At 38.7% G+C, this 19,879-nt stretch overlaps 1 protein-coding gene across 2 annotated transcripts in view; it reads right to left on the bottom strand.

The window, feature by feature from the left end:
* fam184ab (family with sequence similarity 184 member Ab) overlaps window positions 1–17,321 on the bottom strand; it is a 117,943-nt gene extending 100,622 nt beyond the window's left edge. For both annotated transcript variants that reach the window (XM_034313817.2, XM_034313818.2), the window contains exon 1: window positions 16,598–17,321. In XM_034313817.2, coding sequence (XP_034169708.1) covers window positions 16,598–16,732 — 135 coding nt within the window. In that variant the 5' untranslated portion in view covers window positions 16,733–17,321. The remainder of the gene's footprint in view (window positions 1–16,597) is intronic.
* Between the last annotated feature and the right edge of the window lie 2,558 nt (window positions 17,322–19,879).

The following is a 19,879-nucleotide window of genomic DNA, read 5'->3' as shown; positions in this document are numbered from 1 at the left end:
CATTCAGGGGAACTAAGAGGCCCAAACCTGTTCCAGCATGACAATGCCCCTGTGCACAAAGCATGATCCATGAAGACACGGTTTGCCAAGGTTAACAGTCCTGCACAGAGCCCTGTCCTCAAGCCCACCGAACACCTTTGGGATGAACTAGAATGCCGACCGTGTGCCAGGCCTCCTCACTTGACATCAGCGCCTGACCTCACTAATGTTCTTGTGGCTGAATAAACAAATCCCCAAAGTCACACTCCAAAATCTAGTGGAAAGCCTTCCCAGAAGAGTGGAGGGTGTTATAACAGCAAAGAGGGGATGAAATCTGTGTTAATGCCCATGGTTTTGGAATGGGCACATGTAAGTGTGATGGTCAGGTGACCACATATTTTTGGCCATATAGTGTACAAAATAACACATGGTTGTACACAGATAAAACAAGTTTCCTTTACTTTATTCAAATAAAATATGATATTAAATGTCCATTGTAAGAGTGGCACTTGTCTGCTGTAGAGGAATACCCTTGTTGCTAAAGTGGTGATGAGATGATAGACAGCATCAGTACTCGAGAATATTTATCATGCGCAAAACTCGAAAATCATTAATGATTTGATACATGCGCTACATCTTTCTTCATAAACGCTTTTGTTATCGGATTGTACATATGAGAATGGTCAAGCGCAGGCTGCTTAATGGCTACATAAAGAGACAAATGAGACAATCTTAGAAACTGACCTGCAGACCTGAATAATGATGGACGGTCTCTTGACTGCGGTATCCCCATTAATCACAGCTCATCAAATTACTAGCATGGAAGGAATCTGTTTTTATTTCTATATTTTGCATTAACTACACCATGTTGCACTGAACTTGTTACTATAGAAACATACTTGGCTTGTTGCTATGTTCTTGTTCAGAGACTGGAAGCTTAATAATAAATACTAATAAATATTACAGTACTGGACAAACAGTTATTGCCAGTTGCAGCCATTCCTGCTGCAGTTTTGCTATTAATCACAGCTCGTCAATTTCCTAGCACTAAAGATAGAGGTGTAAACCTTAGCTTTAATTCATAAGGCAACGATTCAGTTTGATGATACCACTGAAAGGGTACGATATGATTTGATTTTTAGTATTCGATTTTGTTCAGAATCTGGGGATCTGTAAATTCACAAATAACGATGATGCAAATCACCTTGCTAGACTGTTTACACATCAGTTTAAAACTACAAATGATATTTAATACACCAGTTGTCAGTCTTTTTTTTTTTTTTTTTTTGCTAATAATCAATTAATAATCAATTATAATCATTAACAATCAAATGTTTCAAATTATTGTTTCTTCGATTCATTTCATTTGTTGCTTTTTAAATCGATGCATTGATCCAAGTCATCTGATCATTAAAGGAATCTATTTGTATAATTTTGTCTTTTGTATCGACTTAGCTCCTACAAAACGTCTATTTCGCATTGAACTTCTTCAAAAACTTGGAGTCATTACATTTTATAATAAATACAAATAAATACCACTAATAGATATTCCCATCCCTACTGCTCACACTGACACAGATATTGTAACCAAAGGCAGGACCTAAGAATAAGGAAGAAGTAAGTAAATTAATAGCACAAGCATGAAATATTAGCCATACAGTACATACTAAAAAAGATCCCAGGATGTGTATTGTAATTGTGTGTGTTCTTTTTGGTTGACTCGTTCTAGACAACCTAGAGTGTTTCCCTTATTCCTGCTCCCTACAGTAATCAAATGCATACCTAGCTGAAAAAAAAAAAAATAGAAAGTGTAAATTCTTACGTTTGCATCTTCCCTGCCACAGTGTTTATTCAACGCAATGTGTGAAAAGATGTGATAACACACACAATATGATCAGGGAGACCTCTGCCTTACTCTGCTGTCTGTGCCACACTGCTTCAATAATGCATAAAGTCATCCTTCAGGGAGAGACATAAATGTGATGCCAGCAGAAGCAGCATTGTCTATTTGATCGTGCTATATTGTTGTACATGCTAATGCTGTGTCTTAGACCGGAGGGATATGATAAAGTTTTATGTGCGAGTGGGATAGTAATGCATAATGAATCACATTTTAATTATGAGCCCCTTTTTTGGGGCTCTGCCATTGGTAAATCTCAAAAGGCAACAATTAGTGCATTCAGTACAAGCAATACTACCATTCAAATGAGCGAGTAAATGAAACATAGGAATTGCTATAATGCGTGTAGAGGTTGTACTTACTAATCTCATGTGTTCGATTGACTTAGAAACTCATGAGCTGTGACACACAGTGCGCTGTATGTGTACTGGTTTAGTTATTCCAACGATACGATCATATTATTGCTAAATTATTGTTTTTGTCAAGTATATGTGAATATGCCTCACATTAGACACAGTAAAGAAATGAAAAATCCTATGGATAAAGTGTAGATCTGTGTGATATGTCTGTTCATATTAGGGCTTTTGAATTCCTTCGAATTTAAATTAGAATTAATTAGAAGATTTTGTGCTTTGAATATCAACGAGCCTATAATGTAGTATAGTACTTCCACAGAAGGAGCAGACATTAGCAGCAACGCTACACTATTCACTCATTTTATATTACAAATCCTAAAAGTTTAAAATCATCTGGCTTTTCTTAAGCAAATAATAACACGAAGCAACATCAAAATTTTTATGTTTTAAGGTTTATGCAAACTATTATCCACTTAATAATCTGCCATCTTTTTTCAGTCTGAATTATAAATTGCTTTCTATATTTTCAATATATGTGCTCACTATACATTGTTAAAGTTAGAGTTAGGATAAATGATGGATATATATGTACATGTATATATGTATGTAATGCCATTTATGTCCAATAAAATGACAGAAATACTGTATTGTGTCTCCAATGAATGCATATTGTAAACTTTTAACTACTTACACATGCGTTGTTGTTTTTTTTTTCATAATTAAAAAGAAAATGACCCCACCCTAACCCATTCAGGTATCATTCAGCCAATAAGTTAAGGAGACATGTAGACAGGAGACATTTTGATTTATCAGAATTACATAACATCAAAATACGAAAATGTGAATAGTATTTGAGTCATTTGTTTTATTCTGACAGCGTCGAGTACATTTGATAAAATACTTACGATAAAGAGAGTAATTAGACAATTCTCGGACAGATATCAGTTTAACTTACATACAAAGGCAAGTCAAAATCCTGCTCTTTATGTTTGATGACCCTGGAAAAGTCTTCACATGGTCAATTTTTGACATTTTCTACTAAATATAGTTCTGAAACCTATAGACAAGACCTTAATTGAAGTATGTTCTGCAAGTATCTCAACCAAAAAAGTGCCAATAAAGAAAATCACACAAAGATTTCATTCCAACTCCACTTATATTATTAAAACAAAGATATATTATATATTATATATTATATATAATGTATTATAGATGTATTGTATTAAACATTACTGCCCAGGTTTAAAGAATTACAAGTTTCAAATGTGAAATGAGTTCTCGCTTTGATTATCAGCATCATCCTCATCAGTTTCTGTCTCACTACCTGAGGTTAAAAGTCACTTCCAGCCTCAAGCACTAGCCTCATCGTCATCTCTTCACTCAACTGATCTCTTCATGCTAACATGAGGGAAATAATCCCTCATGTGGAAATAATCGATAATTCATCCTTTAATTTCTTTTGGCTATATTTCTTGTTATTAATGTCTTCTGACAAAGTGAAATGATAAGATCCATGTCCAGTTCGCTACTGCATGTAGCTATCCGAAAGCTTCATCAAACCATGAGGAAAGTGCACTTTAGCTAGCAAGGTTTCAGACATCTTTAGGCAGACTGAGTGTTTACTGAACTGGCCCTTTATCCAGCATGATCTTTACAGATAGAAAGTCAAAACAAGGGTAGATTGTAGCCTAAACAAAAACAATTCCACACAGTTTTGGTAAAATATAGTAAAGTATAGTGTTTTCTTAAAGTAGAGACGTTAAAAAAAGGTCTGTTTTGGTAAAATTTTTCGTCTTTATTGGCTGTTTTCCAGAATTTAGTGACATCCGACAGGTTTTACCAGACCAGCACATGTACAGATACAAGAAAGGCAAGACTCCCTCTTTTCTGTCCTATACACATTCCGCTACAGAGATATGGAAATATAAAAAAAAAAAGAAACTGTTATACTTTTACAGAGGAAAATGGGCAGACTGGATCACTGGTCTACAGTAACTCAAGTAACCACTCTTTACAACTGTGGCGAGCAGAAAAGCATCTCAGAATGCACAACAGAATGTGGACCCTAGAGGAGAATGGGCTACAAGAGCAGAAGACCACAACAGCTTTCACTCCTGTCAGCTAAGTGGCCATTCTCCTCGGCCCTTTCTTATCAACAAGACGTACCTGGATGTTTTTTGTTTTTCGCACCAGTTCACACATTGCTCAGAAAGAAAATCATACAAAGTGTGCATAGGCAAGGCAAGACTCCATTTTTCCTGTTTCACACTCGCTTACAAACAGTGGACTTACTAAATGTGCAGGAAGGTCCCGAAGTCCACAAACCTAAATCTATTACAGGCTTTATAGAAAGAGGACATGCTCTTGTCATGTCCTTTTTGCAATGAATCTTCATCTTCAACAGTAGACACACACTCAGCAAAGCTAACACATGGTTAAATGGGCAATCACTAGAGATCATAAGCACAGATTCTTTCGCCTGGTGTGAAAGCGCGTGTACAGAGGGAAAAAAAAGGGCATCAGATGACGCACAAGTGAGCAAGACTTTGATGTTCAACGCGTTCCGGCCTGCACTGACATCCCGTGTCCTGCGCTGTCATCGCTTCAACGTGACACAATCGCTCTCATGAATATCTCTATGAGGGGATTGCTATTCTATTATACTGAAGAGGTGGAGGAAGCTGAGGGGCAGGGAAGAGCGCTGACAAACAAAATCACCTGCCAGTGTATAAGCGCCACTGAGATTCTTTTCATTTCTGCTAAAAAAGGTGGAGGTGTTGACAGAGGAAGAGAAGAGGAATGCAGAAAAAAATATTCCTTTCTTTAAAAAAAAAAAGTCGGTGGCACTCACAAGGTTTATGGTATCGCAAATGAAAGTACAGCCAAATCGAATAAATAAATTACAACTTATAAGTTGCTGTATATGAGATACTGAGATTTAATACAATCAGCACTGCTCAGCTTTTGTCTCCATGACCTAACTGTTATCCATCCATCCATTCTCTCTACCGCTTCTCCTACACAGGGTCACGGAGGAGCCTATCCCAGGAGACTGGGATACATGTCTTTGGACTGGGGGAGGAAACCGGAGTACCCGGAGGAAACCCCTGAAGCACGGGGAGAACATACAAACCCCTGTGAACATTCGAACCCCCAACCCCGGAGGTGCGAAGCAACAGTGCTAACCACTAAGCCACCGTGCGCCCCCCCCCCCGAAGTGTTGTCATACATGAAATTAACAACAATATTGAGCTGTAAATGTAGTAGATGAAGGTTTACTCAAAACATTGCTGTTATTTTATTAATTCAACGAATCAAAAGTGCAAATTAAACTAGCCAACATCCTGCAAACATATTACGATTCATGATTTTAATCTCGTTTTAGAAGCTCACAGCCACGTTAAATTATGTGCACAATTAACTGTTGGTGCACAATATAAAAATTAAATAAATATTTGTCTTCTAACAGTAAATTCAGCATTTTTCAGCAGCTTTATGCTTTATGCCACTGTACTTATAGCTCATACTTGTAATTTATCATGAGTTTAATATCAACACCCCCTATCTGAAGTCCCCCAGGGCAGGATGTGTTAACGTTATAAACTAAATCATCCAAAGTTTCGTTCTCATGCCGTGTCTGAAGTTTGTCCTTGCCAATGATGCCGTTGGCTTGCTTGTAATAGTAATGCAGCAAAATAACCACAAAATAATCAGTGGTGAGACTGAAGCCAAATTTCAGGAAACACTGAGCCAAATACCTATTAGCTTGTTTAACAAGTCCGAAATCAAAATGAAATAGGTAAAATTGATGAAATACATTATTCTTAGTACATATTAGGGGTTGCATTCATTCACTCGTTGAAGCAGTGGGGAAAAAACAAAAGAGAGGCAAACAGTAAAGAAAGCAGCCTAAATGAACATCATTATTCTGGAAATATTTAAGATTCAAAGTCTACATTGTGTAAGACTACACTGGGAAAAGACTTTTTTTTTTTTTAAAATATTTTCTTTAAAGGAACGTTATCATTTTCGTACCAGTTGACAGAGATTGAAACAGGACATGAACAAGGTGGAAAAAAATGCCCAGACGCCGCTATAGTAGCATTCTCCATCCAAGAAAGGCGGCTCGTTCAGCTATACTCTCACTAATTTCTACTACTCTCACTACTTTTTACTGCTCTTACTACTTTCTTTCTTACTTATCTACAAGACTACCTGAATTTCCCTTCGGGGATTAATAAAGTTTATCTTATCTTATCTTATCTTATAAGAAGGGCTCTGTTGACTGACATGAACTTCCACTCTGAGCTCAGCTTCAGAATAAACCATTTCAGCTTTAACACTAGGTCGTACACATGAATTCAAGAATTGCTATGTCCTTAAACAGTGTAATGTGCTGCACAGATGTGTTATTTTGCCGATTTATTGAACTGGTTTATTATCGTCATTGTTAATAGCGTTGTATTGAAGCTTGGAACCCGTGTAAGGCTATTAATTGAGGTGCAGTTTGACGAATACATTGCTGTTGCTTACCTGTATTTGAGTGCACTAAAAAAATAGAATAAAAACGCAAAACCCTGAATCAGTTTTTCTTTAACTGTGGCAAAGACAACCAGTCGAATACATTTTTAAATTTTACGATGCCAAACACGTCTGTGCAGCCAGATGGGAATTCTGATGTAGTTTGCATGGCCTATTGATCGGGGTGTCAGCTCTCACACGGTGGAGAATTTCTCTGCCTCTGTGCTGTCGCTGGATGAACGAGTCATCAATAAAAAAAAAAAAAGAAAAAAAGAAAAAAAAAAAAAGAAAACCATATTCAGCATCGGTACTCATTTGTCCAAACATGAATGTGCTAATCATTCTTCTATAAAACGCAGAATTCTGTAAAGCTACTGTGTCACTCTGTCAATTATTAAAAGCGTGATGCAAATAAAACTGAATTGAAATGCCTGTTTCACTCCTAATTCCATCGCAGCATTGTCTCGCACAGTGCCAGAAAAAAAAAGCCTCACGTTTTCACTAGTACACTAATGTACAGCCTCGTGCTGATCTAAATGAGATCTGACAAGGCTTTATGAAAATCTGAGAAACTCTCTGTCAAGGTTAATGCAACTTGCTACATAACAAACAGTCATGTCCGGCTCTGACAGCTTGCTCATTCTGTTCTCAGCTCTTTCTATTAGCTTTGGGAAAGAAATCGTACTAAATCCTCTAAGCCCAACAGTAAAACTCCAGAGAAATGAGATTCTGAGCAGAAGAGCTCAGAATAAAACCACTTTAAAATGACTAATTTTTTAGACTAACATGTCTGACCTAAAGTAACAAACAGCGCTTTATATTTAAAAATGTCTGTAAATGTTAAGTTTGCTTTTTTTTTTTAATACAAAGGTTTAGGGATTTTATGCATTTTTTTGTATAACACTAAACACTAAACTGCCAGTTCTCACAGAAACTAGGAGGAAGAAAAAAAATTTGATTCTTAGATCCATCTCAATACTTTCTTCAAAATGACTTTGCATTGATGTGCAGATCTCAACAATTGGATTAAAAAAAAACAATTCAAATACAATGTGAAGCAAGTCATAATGAAAAGTAGAGAAAATTACATTTACACCAGTGTGGTGGTGTAATATAAAGGCGTAGGTGTATCAAGTGCTCTGCTTTTAGAGCAACTGTGTGGGCATGTTGCACATTTTATGAATTACATGGACAAAAAAAGAACTGGATAAGATGCATGATGCACGTCCTGCCCGAGTTCGGTTCTACCAAGATAAAACTATTTTTGGAAACACAACGAACACACAAAATCTTAATGCACATTTCCATCAGGATTTGGAGGAAAAACATAACTTCTTCTCCTGTCTCCTGCCAAACAGAAAACCCTCAAGCAACTGGCAAAGAGAATCTCCGAGTCAATTCCAAGTTTCACCACGAAAGATTTGTGCCCTTATGACGTTGTTGAAAACTTGAAGCTGATTTATAGCATTTTACTTCATGCTTTAACAGCAAAAAGTGGTCACACAGCAGACTTGACGATCGACGACTCTTGACAGTATCAGGAATCACAGATAGGTTCCACGCCTGTCAAGTTGGACAATTTAAACGTCTGTTGGAATACGTGGTGTCTGCAGCTTTAAGATCAACAAAAAATAATTTGTATCTCATAATATGTGTTCGTAAGCCGTAATAGCCGTAATAATGTCCGACTTCAGAGCAAAGCAACTAAACATTGTTCTCTGATGCATCTTAAGCTTCTATTGTCCATGCTGCCGAACAGATAAAGCCATTAATGACTTCGCTCTCAAGCCATGAGCGGGAGTTTAAATTAAGAACATGAAACAATGTATTGTTTATCCAGGCGACTACTAGAATTCAGTAAGTTTATCCGCTAAGGAGAGCAGTCACTGCTAAAAACTGGTTAAGTTTATTTACATGCTCCATTCAGCTTACCTCTGAAGTGGGTGTAAAGAAGTCATGTTTGTTTGTTTACTGTTCATGTTGTGAGCAGCCATTCTGATCTGACGTCACTTCGTGAACTCAGAGTTAAAGACATAATCCTGAGTTCTTGAGAAGGAATTCCGAGTTGAAGATGGGTTCTTTGGTTTTTCCCTAATTCGGAGGTCGGAAAAATGACCGGTTATGACCTTTAGTCGAATTCAGCAACAGTCCTGCCTTCAGTTTTGTAAGCATTCCTGTGTGTTAACAGGAAATGATTAATAAAAAAAATAAATAAATAAAAAAAAACCCTGACTAAATTCTAATGCAGTGACTAGCAGCTATAGCCGCAGCTTGTAACCAGCTTTTTTGTTGTCAATACAGCAGCTGTATTGACACTCGTCGCATATTTCTGGATTTCTGGCCCTGCCCCATTCTTTTTCTCCCCAAGTCAGCTTTTTGCTGTCTACACCCCTCCTAAGCCACTATAATTGCCAATCGGTGACAGAACGATGGCACATTGTAGACGATCTCACAAGCCTATGATACACCCTATACAAAATAAATCATCATGTATAGAATCGAGATGCATCAAAAATCACACCGTTTTACAATCACACCATGAACCGAAATCTAACAGACATCGCACACCTTTTGGAGATGCAAATGTGGTAATGCAAATGTAACAAAGTTATATGCAGCTATTCCCAAAATTGTCTCCAGAATGACTCTTAATCCCGTCTCCAATACTGGCAGTGCTGAAGAGAGCAGCTTGAAGAGAATGTACTATGGTACATGAAGTCCTTAAATGTCAGAGAGGATTACTGCAAATACAGTTATTTCCTCTCAGTGTTTGTGGAGGAATGAGTGAGAGGGTGAAAATAATTTCATCTGGGTTTGTGTTGATTGTGTAAAAACAAAACAAACACACGCACACACACACACACACACACACACACACACACTGGATTCTATAGCAATAAACAACTCTTCATTGTGGGGCTCCTCGCTTTCTTTTACAGTATGAAAGTCATTACTGCGCATTCTGTGAATGAGAGCGCTGCTTCCTAAAGAACACGTTACAGCCGTCCTGTTGCGTTTTGGAGCTTTATCCCTACAGGCCCGAGGCTATGGCCATCTGCTCAGCACCATGACGGTCTGTATTCCTCTACACAATATCACAAGGGTCATTTTTTTCTACCCTGGATTAAGATGAGCACAAGTGTGTGGCCTATTTTTTTGGTACAGTTTTATCTGATTTCACACAGAGAGCCAGCTGGCACTGCGGTGATGAGAAGAGCAGGAAAAAACAAGACATTTGTGATGATTAAAGTGTTCTTATGTTCTTCATCTCAAGATGGGATCATTGATGAAGATGAAGTATCAAATGTGGGTTAAAAAACGTGAAATTGATTATTTTCCTATAACGGCACATTCAGAAGTGTTTTATTCCTTGTATACAAAAGCAATTTGCCAACAAGTTTTATATTAAAGAACAACAACTCCATTTATAGTTACATTTAATAGTGTGGAAAGTCCATGAAAAAAGTTAGTTCCTTATCTAGTTATCACTTACATTACAGCAGCTATAAACAGTCATTACCTCACCAGCTTCTCTTTTTTTCTCTCTCTTAACATTAATAAAGCGAATCTCTGACTGTTACAAAATGCTGACACTGGAGATTCCTTCCCAAAATTATATCTGTTTATGTGGTGTGTCTGCTATTGAAGTTACTACAGAAAGAATAAGTGCAGTGAAGCACTTGAAGTTGTTGTTATAGAAAACTAAACATCTTCTGAACAACCAGATACGAGAATTCATCAGCGCTGTGGTGTAAGAACTGAACACACCACGCTTAATACCAGCTATCAGTCGTGCAATAATTGTATAATAATAGTAAATATATAATGTACTGAGTTACATAATGCAGAAGGGTACATCTGTTGTTTCAGCGCTGTGATTTAAAACTCGAAATTCAGAGTCAAAAATGCTGACTGTTTCCAGCACTGTGTTTATGATCAACTTCTGACATCATTTCCCTGGACATCATTCTGTGACTGCAAACTCTTTGCTTATTGTGTATTTTCAGTTCTCCGCCTTAAAGCTTTTTATTTTAGTAACTGCTACAGTGAAATTTACAATAAAGTTAAGTAGTTAGGAAAGACCCTGCAAGGGGTCCTGGGAGTTAAAGAGCTTACGTTCCACTGGATAAAGTAACACCCTAGAATGAGTCAAGGAAAAGGATGGAAAAAAAACTGGTTAATAAGCAACTATTGGTCCTGAGTGGATGATCTCAGCCAAGTTTGAAACCTGACCATGCCATGATCAGGGCTGGAGAACATGCAGCTGTCAATCTGGGTGACACTGGCCAATCAAGGGCTCTTAACTCATGTATATAAAACAGGGCAGTTAGTGTCTCCTCCAAAAGTGTTGAGCTTTCCTGTTCGAAAAGATGCAGCAGCTTCACCAGTCTCAAAGGAAGCACTTGTTTGGCTGTTTGCCTGATTGTTTGGCCAAACTCTCTGGGAGGGTTGCTATCTATCTCAGTGACACTAGCCAATCATGGGCTACTGTGAGCTCATGTATGTGGAAGAGGGCAGATAGTGCTTACGGTGCCCTGTTAAGCAGCAAACATGTGTTCATGTGTCTCGGAGAAAGCACATGTTAGCCTTCACCCTCCCAGTTAGTAGCTGGGGGAAGTTGGCTGGTTGATGGAAGAAAGAAAAGGGAGAAATTGCATTAAAAAAATGCATTGCCACATACTTCTGATAACCAAAAATGAGTCCATCAATAGTACTGTCTTACTGCACACAGTTGTTGTCCAAGTGACTTTTTGTGCTTCGTGTCCAGAACAACGCTGACACTCCCACATTCCAGGATGTCAACTATAGGATGCCAAATCTGTGAACATGATGAAGCACTGGGACACTCCTGTAAAATCACCAGACCGCAATCCTTTAGAAAACTTGCAGGATTATTTGGAACATCCAGCATATTTCCTCAGGTAAAAATTGGTCTGTACCTCAGGAATTATGGAGGTAAATATCAACACACCCAATATCTAGCTAAAAAAATGAACCTGAAATCATTGAATCGGCTAGCAATAGTTTTACTTTCTGTCATGGTTTTGTAGCTTCCTACAATTCTGCGAAACAAAAACATACCCGACATAACATAAAAATCAACGTAAGGCTAGACTATTTCATTAGCTACCATTGTTACCAGGTAATTAATGCATATAAACCTGATGTTAGTGAAGTAGCGAGGTCTATGTAGATAGGTTTTTCCGTAGTTGCTTTGTTTTTTAGAGCTCATTGCTGTTTTGTGATGATTGCTAATGCTAGTAGATTTTACACTATATATAAAATATACTTTTAACAACTGGTAGAGACTGATGAAAATGATGCAGGAGGAAAACGAAGACTTGCTCATGATTCATATGCAAGCTGTGTACCATACAAGGCCGGCCAGGGGAAAAGCGATGCGAATCCATGTTGAAGGAATGCTCAGATAGCAACATAAACACTATTATCGTGGATGTATTACACAAAATGGGACACTAAATTTCCAAATTTTCTTCTGAGGGGGTCTGAAATTTCACTGTAGCGAACACCACAAAATGTTCTACAGAGGAAAAAGAGTGACAGGTGAAATATTGGCACCCGGACTTTCGCTAGTTTGCACCCAGTCATTGGAAGATCGAGATAAAATTGTTAAGATCGCGATGAAGATGAGGAGAGATATGACCAAGTGCTTTGGGAAGAAATAGGCTAACACGTGATTATTATTTATTTTTTTTGCCCAAGGAGCTTAGGTAAGCATTTCTGCACTTGTATATGGAGCATTAATACCCAATGCATGCAGAACTGCAGTAAGACATTCCAGAAGTGTTACTAATGAAATCCTGGCTGAGGATGAATTGCAGTTCAGAGAAGGATCGGTGAGTTTGGTCAAGGACCTGACAATAATGAAAAGGCCTGTCAGGAATCACCCAGAGCTCCAAAAGCGATCATGATTCGTCAGATATGCCGTACAGCATTACGTTTCATTTTTAACAGACCAGTCTACACAGGCTAATAGTTATTAAATGTTAAGTGTTAATGTACACACGCATAACTGGGTACTTTGAACGCTGCACAAGTGTTCGAAACAATAACCTTGACTACTCTTGGCAGGCTGAACTGCCTGAGGGTTGCCAAGTTTGGTAAAACAGTGCAACCAGGGACATGGCATCATCTATAATTTGTCAGCACACAGACATGGGCAATGAGAGCGAGTCCATAAAGACAGCCTTAAAACAGAACAAAGCCTCAAGCCATGCTTTGAAAGAAGTACCGAGCATGAGGCATTCACTCAGAGCTTTTCCTTCACATCACAATCATATCTATTTTTAGAGGAATTTTTAGCAGCTCTTTTTGTGCTTGATGTCACTGTGAGCATTCTTTAATACCCTCCCGAAGCGCTGTTCATCCAAAACCCTAAGGATTTACTGGTCATCCTGGTCAGCTGAATCACAATGTGTGAGTAAAGACACAACATACGGCCGTTCTGAGGGCTCACAGTATAACAGAGTGAGAGAGAGGCCAACAGCCCGAATGGAGGTGTTGGATTCCACTGTGTGAAAACAACAATGTAAACTAACACCCTTTTTGTGGCTGGCTTGTCCTCATATAGATGCACAGATAACACGTTATTGGAGTACAGATTATTTACAAATACATGTATATGGTATTTCAGCAAAATATGAGTGGAATGAATGAACAATGGTGCAAGTACACAAGTGTTTGTGAGTCACGTGTTGCAACTTATGAGCTAAAATTACCAACAAGGCTGAGATTCTGTGCAGTCAGATAACAAATCACCATATATAAATATCATACAGGAATCTTCAACAGTCCAGCTTCAGAGATCCTGTGCTCACTGTAGCCTCAGATTCCTGTTCTTGGCTGAAAGGAGTGGAACCCCATGTGGCCTTCTGCTATTGTAGCCCATCTGTTTCAAGGTTTGGCATGTTCTGAGATGCTTTTCTGCTCACCACGGTTATAAAGAATGGTTATTTGAGTTACCGTAGAATTCCTATCAACTGAAACCTGTCTGGCAATTCTCCTCTGACCTCTCTGATCAATAAGGCGTCTCTTCCTGCAGTACTGGCATTTACTGGATGTTTTTTGTTTTTTTGCACCATTCTATGAAAACTCTAGACTGCCGTGTGTGAAAATCCAAGGAGATCAGCAGTTTTTGAAATATTCATACCAGCCCGTATGTCACCAACAACCACGCCATGCCACTAAGATCACATTTTTCCCCATTAACTGAAGCTCTTAACCTGGTCCCTGGAGGACTAGTGGTTTGGCCCGGGTTCGCTTCCCGGCCAGGGAACCATCCCCAGCCACTGGGGTTGCATATGACAGTGCGCTCCCAGTGCCGGTCCCAAGCCCAGATAAAATATGGGAGAGTTGCGTCAGGAAGGGCACCCGGCGTAAAAACTGCGCCAAATCAAATATGAGGACCAATGATCCGCTGTGGCGCCCCCTAACGGGAGCAGCCGAAAGAAGAACAACAACGACAACTGAAGCTCTTGACCTGCATCTGCATGATTTTATGCATTGTGCTGATTGGATAATTGCATGAATATGCAGGTGTACAGGTGTTCCTATTGAAGTGTATGTACACAAACTGGAAAAAACACACTGTGAAACTGTTAAATATAACGATTGGTGTGTGCTATTGTTACCAAAATATGTTTTGTTCATGATCATGTAAATGCTCTCACAATATAAGAAATGCTCACTGCTTAAAGACTCATTTGCATATTGCAGCCTTCTGTTGATTAATTTCCATTACAGCAGCTCTGGTTTTTTTTGGACTCAAACTGAAGGGAATGAAAATAAATGAATTGAAACAGATGATTTATAAATTCAACACTGCCTACACCACATCAATACAGTAATTATGTTGCTACCTTATTATTATTTTAACATTTCGCTAGACATATTGAGACTGTTTGCTTTGAAAACCCTCAGAACATGATTAACAGGAACACGCTGGATGAAACTCCAATAGCTGGTAAAACCTTTATTTTGTATAGTTTACAAAACTCCAAACTTATTTCCCACATAAATCAAGCCTTGTCTCTCAGGCTATCAGAGTTCGCTATAAATCTAGTTTTAGACCATGTCTTTTGAGATTATGACTTATCACACTGCATGAGATGATTCTAATAAAATCTTAGACAAATTTTGTAATAGATAGCACTGTTGTACTCTTTGTCAGATTATATGCTGAAGATCCTCTAACGATAGACCTGGGATTAAAGAAGATTACTAACTTCTGCTTACGTCGTCAGTGAGCGTATTCTTCTGTCCATTCGCATGTTTCATCATTACATTCGTTTATTTGCGGCTGTCCCGTGAGTTTGGCGTTATCTAATTCTGTCCGCTTATTGGTGGCTTTTAAAGGAGCATCACAGCTGCGCTCATATTCCAAGCTCTTTGATAAAAAAGGCAGAAAAGTGTTTACCCTATTGGCCAGACATTGTAAGTTTGAATCCCGGCAAGCCATCCGTGGCCAGGAGTCCAAGAAAGCAAAAATGGCTGTGCTCTCTGGGTGGGAGGGATATTATTCTCTCTCCTGTCAATCACAATGACACTAGCCAATCATGGGTGTCTGTGAGTTTATGTATGTGGAAGAGGACAGAGAGCACTTTCCTCGGAGTGTGTTACGCTGCCCTGTGATCCAGCATAAAGATGTGGTTGCCTGCGTTAGCTGCCCTCCCAGGTTGACTGGTGGGTGGGAATTGGCCAAAACAAAATCGGGGATAAATAAATAAATAAATCTGCCAAATCACATTATGTGTTCTAAGACTGCAAATTTCGACTCACAAAGAATTTGTTAATGATATGTGATTTTTGTCTGTGACAGTAAAACCGTGCAAAAATGTACAACCTAAAGCCGCCTTAAGAAAAACAAGGAGTCACACAAACATGATCTCATCATATGAGCTATTATATAGCACAGCAGTGTGCATGTATTTCATATGATGGCAATTTACCTGCACTAACACACCTGAGTTAATCAGATTTAGTATGTCGAAGCAGAAAGAAGACCAAACTGTGCATAGATGTAAAAACACAGCTGTGTTTGCTTTGGTTTATACAGAATATGAGCTCTACCTGATTCAGTCACTGACTGGCAGTGGACTGGAGTTTAACTGGGACATGAGAGAACGACTAAGTGATAACAGGATCTAACGTCTGTATTGTGGACGTTCCACAACAGTAAACGTAACTGTAAACGGATAAAAAGTATGGCGATGTTCTTTAATTATTACAAAATGTAATTATCGATGAATCGCTGTGATGTAAGCGGAATAAAACTCTGCTGTTAGTGGAAAATAATCAACTTTGCAGTGGTCAGAGTAACTCCTCTTTATGTCGAGCACATCATGATCACATCACATCACACTACACCAGCGTTGCTGATTATTCCTTATTTAATATATAATATATAATACTATAGATTTAAAATATAGTATTAGTCTAGAGATTCTGGGAGATTTTGAAATGAAGTGGAGTGACGTGTTAGACAGGATTCAGCACCACCATCTGAGGGAATATCTTTCAGAAGAATGGGGTTCATCGCTCCGGTACAGTTTCAGAGACTTGTAGAAGGCATGCTGAGGAGTGCTGAAGCTGTTCTGGTGGCTTTGTGACTGGTCTTGGAGATATGATGCAACTTATACACACTTACACACCTGAATAATGAAGAACTGGATGAGATTTGGTCCTTTAACTGATTCAGTCAGTGATTGGAGGCAGTGTCTGGTCTGTGCATGCAAATGATGGACAGCACCACCACCACCACCACCACCACCACCTCAGTGCACCTTCAACCATCTCACACACACACACACACACACACTACCTTAGTGAGCTGTGCGATCTTCTTGCTCATCTTCAGATGCAGGTCCTGTGTGTACTCCATGGCCATGCCTGATCCTGAGGCGCTGTATTTTCCAGCAGGATTGTAGTATTGCTGCCATCCAGCTCCAGTCGCCATCTTCACCCAGTCCTTCACACGCTCTCAATGGGTTTAAATCAATGACAATGAAGGATGAGGTGATGCTCAAGTGATGTTCAGGTGATGCTCTTCTCCCCCTTTCTGTATCCAACCAAAGGAATTCACACGCAACGAGAACCTTCCTTAATACCCCTCATGTTTGTTTTTGTTTATGTTTCGTGTTTTTTTTTTGGCTAATATAAACCCAGCACTGCCTATACATATGATGTACAACCTATTTTAGTAAATTATGAACTCAATGCGGCGTTTCTTGTCGTTTTTTAGCTGCTAGAACATTTTGTTCGCTGTTTTAATGATGGAAATTGATGAAGCCAGCTAGCACCGAAGGAGAGCTGCTACATCAGAAAGCCTCTTTTCAGCTGTTTAAACGCCAAATTTCTTCAGGTTTCTACAATAACAGACAGTCGTTTGCTGTAAAAACGCGAAATATTTCGTCTTCTCTTACAAAAAATATAGAAAAACAAAAAAAAAACAAAAAGAAAGCGAAGGAACGGAGAGAACCCGGTCAATGCATTAGAGTCGGTTGAGTGTGTGACAGGCTGCGCGCGCGGCTGCTGCACTGACTCTGTTGCCATGGATCACCTCAACAGTTTACCTTACCCTCTCTTGCGTCACTTCCGCCTGCCTCCTGCGAGCCGGAACAAACCCCGCCTCCATGAGCCAGGGGGAGTCGTTAGACGTTCCACTTCACGTGGCCAGTCAGTAGGATTGACAGCCTGATCAGCCAATCAGCGTGCCAGTATCAGCTCATCCTCGCACAGGAGGCGGGAACTAAGGGCTTTAAATCGTCAATTTAGTATACTCTGATAAGATTTTATTACACAAGCTTGTCCAGTGGCTCTGTTATGCTGTAAAAGCAGTCCATTTGTCCCTTTAGGGCGTAGCGTCAATGCAAATCAACGCAAATTTATTTAATTCACACTTCAATTCTGATGGGCGTGGTCTCTTCCAGGATGACTCCGCCCCCATCCACACGGCATGAGGAAACATTGACTGGGCTGATGAGGATGGATGTGATGTAAATCATATGTTATGTAAGAACTTGTGTATACACGGTTATATTTTCTTTATATTCTACAATTATATATTTTATAATTTTTTTATTGAATATTTTTATTTTTATTAGTTCATGAATACTTTTTGCTGCTGCTATAATCTGTGAATTTCCCTCTGTGATTAACAAAGTGATCAATCAACCAACCAACCAACCAACCAGTCTATCTATCTATCTATCTATCTATCTTATTTTTATTATTTTATTTTATTTTCCTAAATTTTTATATTTCTATATTTATACTTATAGTTGTTTACTTTATTAATATTCTGTTTATTTCTTGTATTTTTACTGTTATACTATGCACCAGTACACCAAGACAAATTCCTTGTACATGTAAACCCATGGTACTTGGCATTAAATGTGATTCTGATCTATCTATCTATCTATCTATCTATCTATCTATCAGTGATGGATCAGTGGTTAAAGGCTCTGGATTACTGGATTACGGCAGCACCACCAAGCTGCCATTACTGGGCCCTTGAGCAAAGCCTTCTCAGCTCCAGGGGTGCCGTATCATGGCTGACCCTCCCCTCTGACCCCATATTCCTAACAAGCTGAGATCTTATTATCTATCTTCTGACCTTCACACTCACTATCCCTGAACACCTATGGGAGATTTTGAAATGAAGTGGAGCGACATGATAGACAGCATTCAGCACCACCATCTGAGGGAATATCTTTCCAAAGAATGGTGTTCATCGCTCCGGTACAGTCCAGAGGCAGAGGAATGCATGCTGAGGAGTGCGGAAGCTGTTCTGGTGGCTTGTGGTCACGTTATGTTGACTTTTGTTTTAACGTGTCACCCATCAGTAGATCTATCATTCATTCATTCATTTACTGATTTGTTCAAAGGGTTGTGGTTGCTTTGTGGTTTGACCAGCAGTCATGACATGCCTTCAAATGAAGGCTGACACTGGGTTTCCTTTAGCTTTATTTATCTTTGAGTGAAAATATTTTTATAGGCCAAACTGAACTAAAAAAAATCCCACCAGATTTGAAAAAGTTTCAGTAACACTGACTTTCTTCATACTCACATGTGTATGTTGATAAATGCCCATCACTATAAATTATGCTGGACTAAACCTTCAGAATTTCTGACCGCTGAGTAGGAAAAACCAAAGAAAAGGCCCCTTCAACTCGGAATTCCTACTCGGAAAGTTGGGACAGTCTCCTCAATGCCGATTTTTGCACGTGACAAATCAAAATGGCTGCTTACAGCATCAACAGTAAACAATAAGTAACAATAAGTAAAATAAGTTATATTGTATATACAAGTATTTGCTTTAGCTCAGTCAACATACAGATATATTCACTTGTTAAATCTATAACACTGACTGTACACTTCACTGATTTGAGGAGGTAAATATACTTCACTATTCACAGTTAGCTGGCTAGATTTTTGTGTCCATGTTTTTTTCATACTTTGTAGCACAGAGGTTGAAAATGACATAAGTTCTGACTTCCCACTTCCAAGTTAAATCGAACACAGCTTTACTAACATTCACGTTCACATCATTCACGTTCAAGTTCACAGCATATTTGCATTTAGTGAAGCCAGAAATTTCCATAAAAGGCAAAGCTCAGAGAGCAGATAATGACAAAATGGCGACGAAACGTGAAAGAGCAGCTCCTAAACATAGCGTGAGCAAAATCTTCCAGTAACACACACTTCTATATACACACACAAACTCATCCTCTTTTCATAGGGTGCCATTTCTTTTGTCCTGATTGAATAGCTAGTCTGATTGGTATTAATTTATGGATTTGTTTTGGATCTTTTCTCATGCCAAATTTCACAATATTTTCATTAAATTCGTGTGTGATTGAAATAAATTGAAATAAATAAGCTGATCTAGTTCACATTATGTTTAAATTTACACAAGCTGTGAAACTCACGCAGGATGCAAATGTTTTTCTGAATGAACTGGTTTTTCATGAATACCACATTTCTTGTGCTCCTGCGAACAATTTGTTAGTTTGATAAATTGTATAGTTTATCATGATATTCAAGGATTTATTTCAAATCTAATGCTACTGAGCAGCTTCCATTGTCTACAATATGTATAAAT

Source organism: Pangasianodon hypophthalmus, chromosome 19 (genome assembly GCF_027358585.1).
Source record: "Pangasianodon hypophthalmus isolate fPanHyp1 chromosome 19, fPanHyp1.pri, whole genome shotgun sequence".
In the NCBI taxonomy this organism is placed as follows: Eukaryota; Metazoa; Chordata; class Actinopteri; order Siluriformes; family Pangasiidae; genus Pangasianodon; species Pangasianodon hypophthalmus.
Note: the sequence above shows the minus strand (reverse complement) of the source record. Positions and strands in the feature narration are given on the sequence as shown.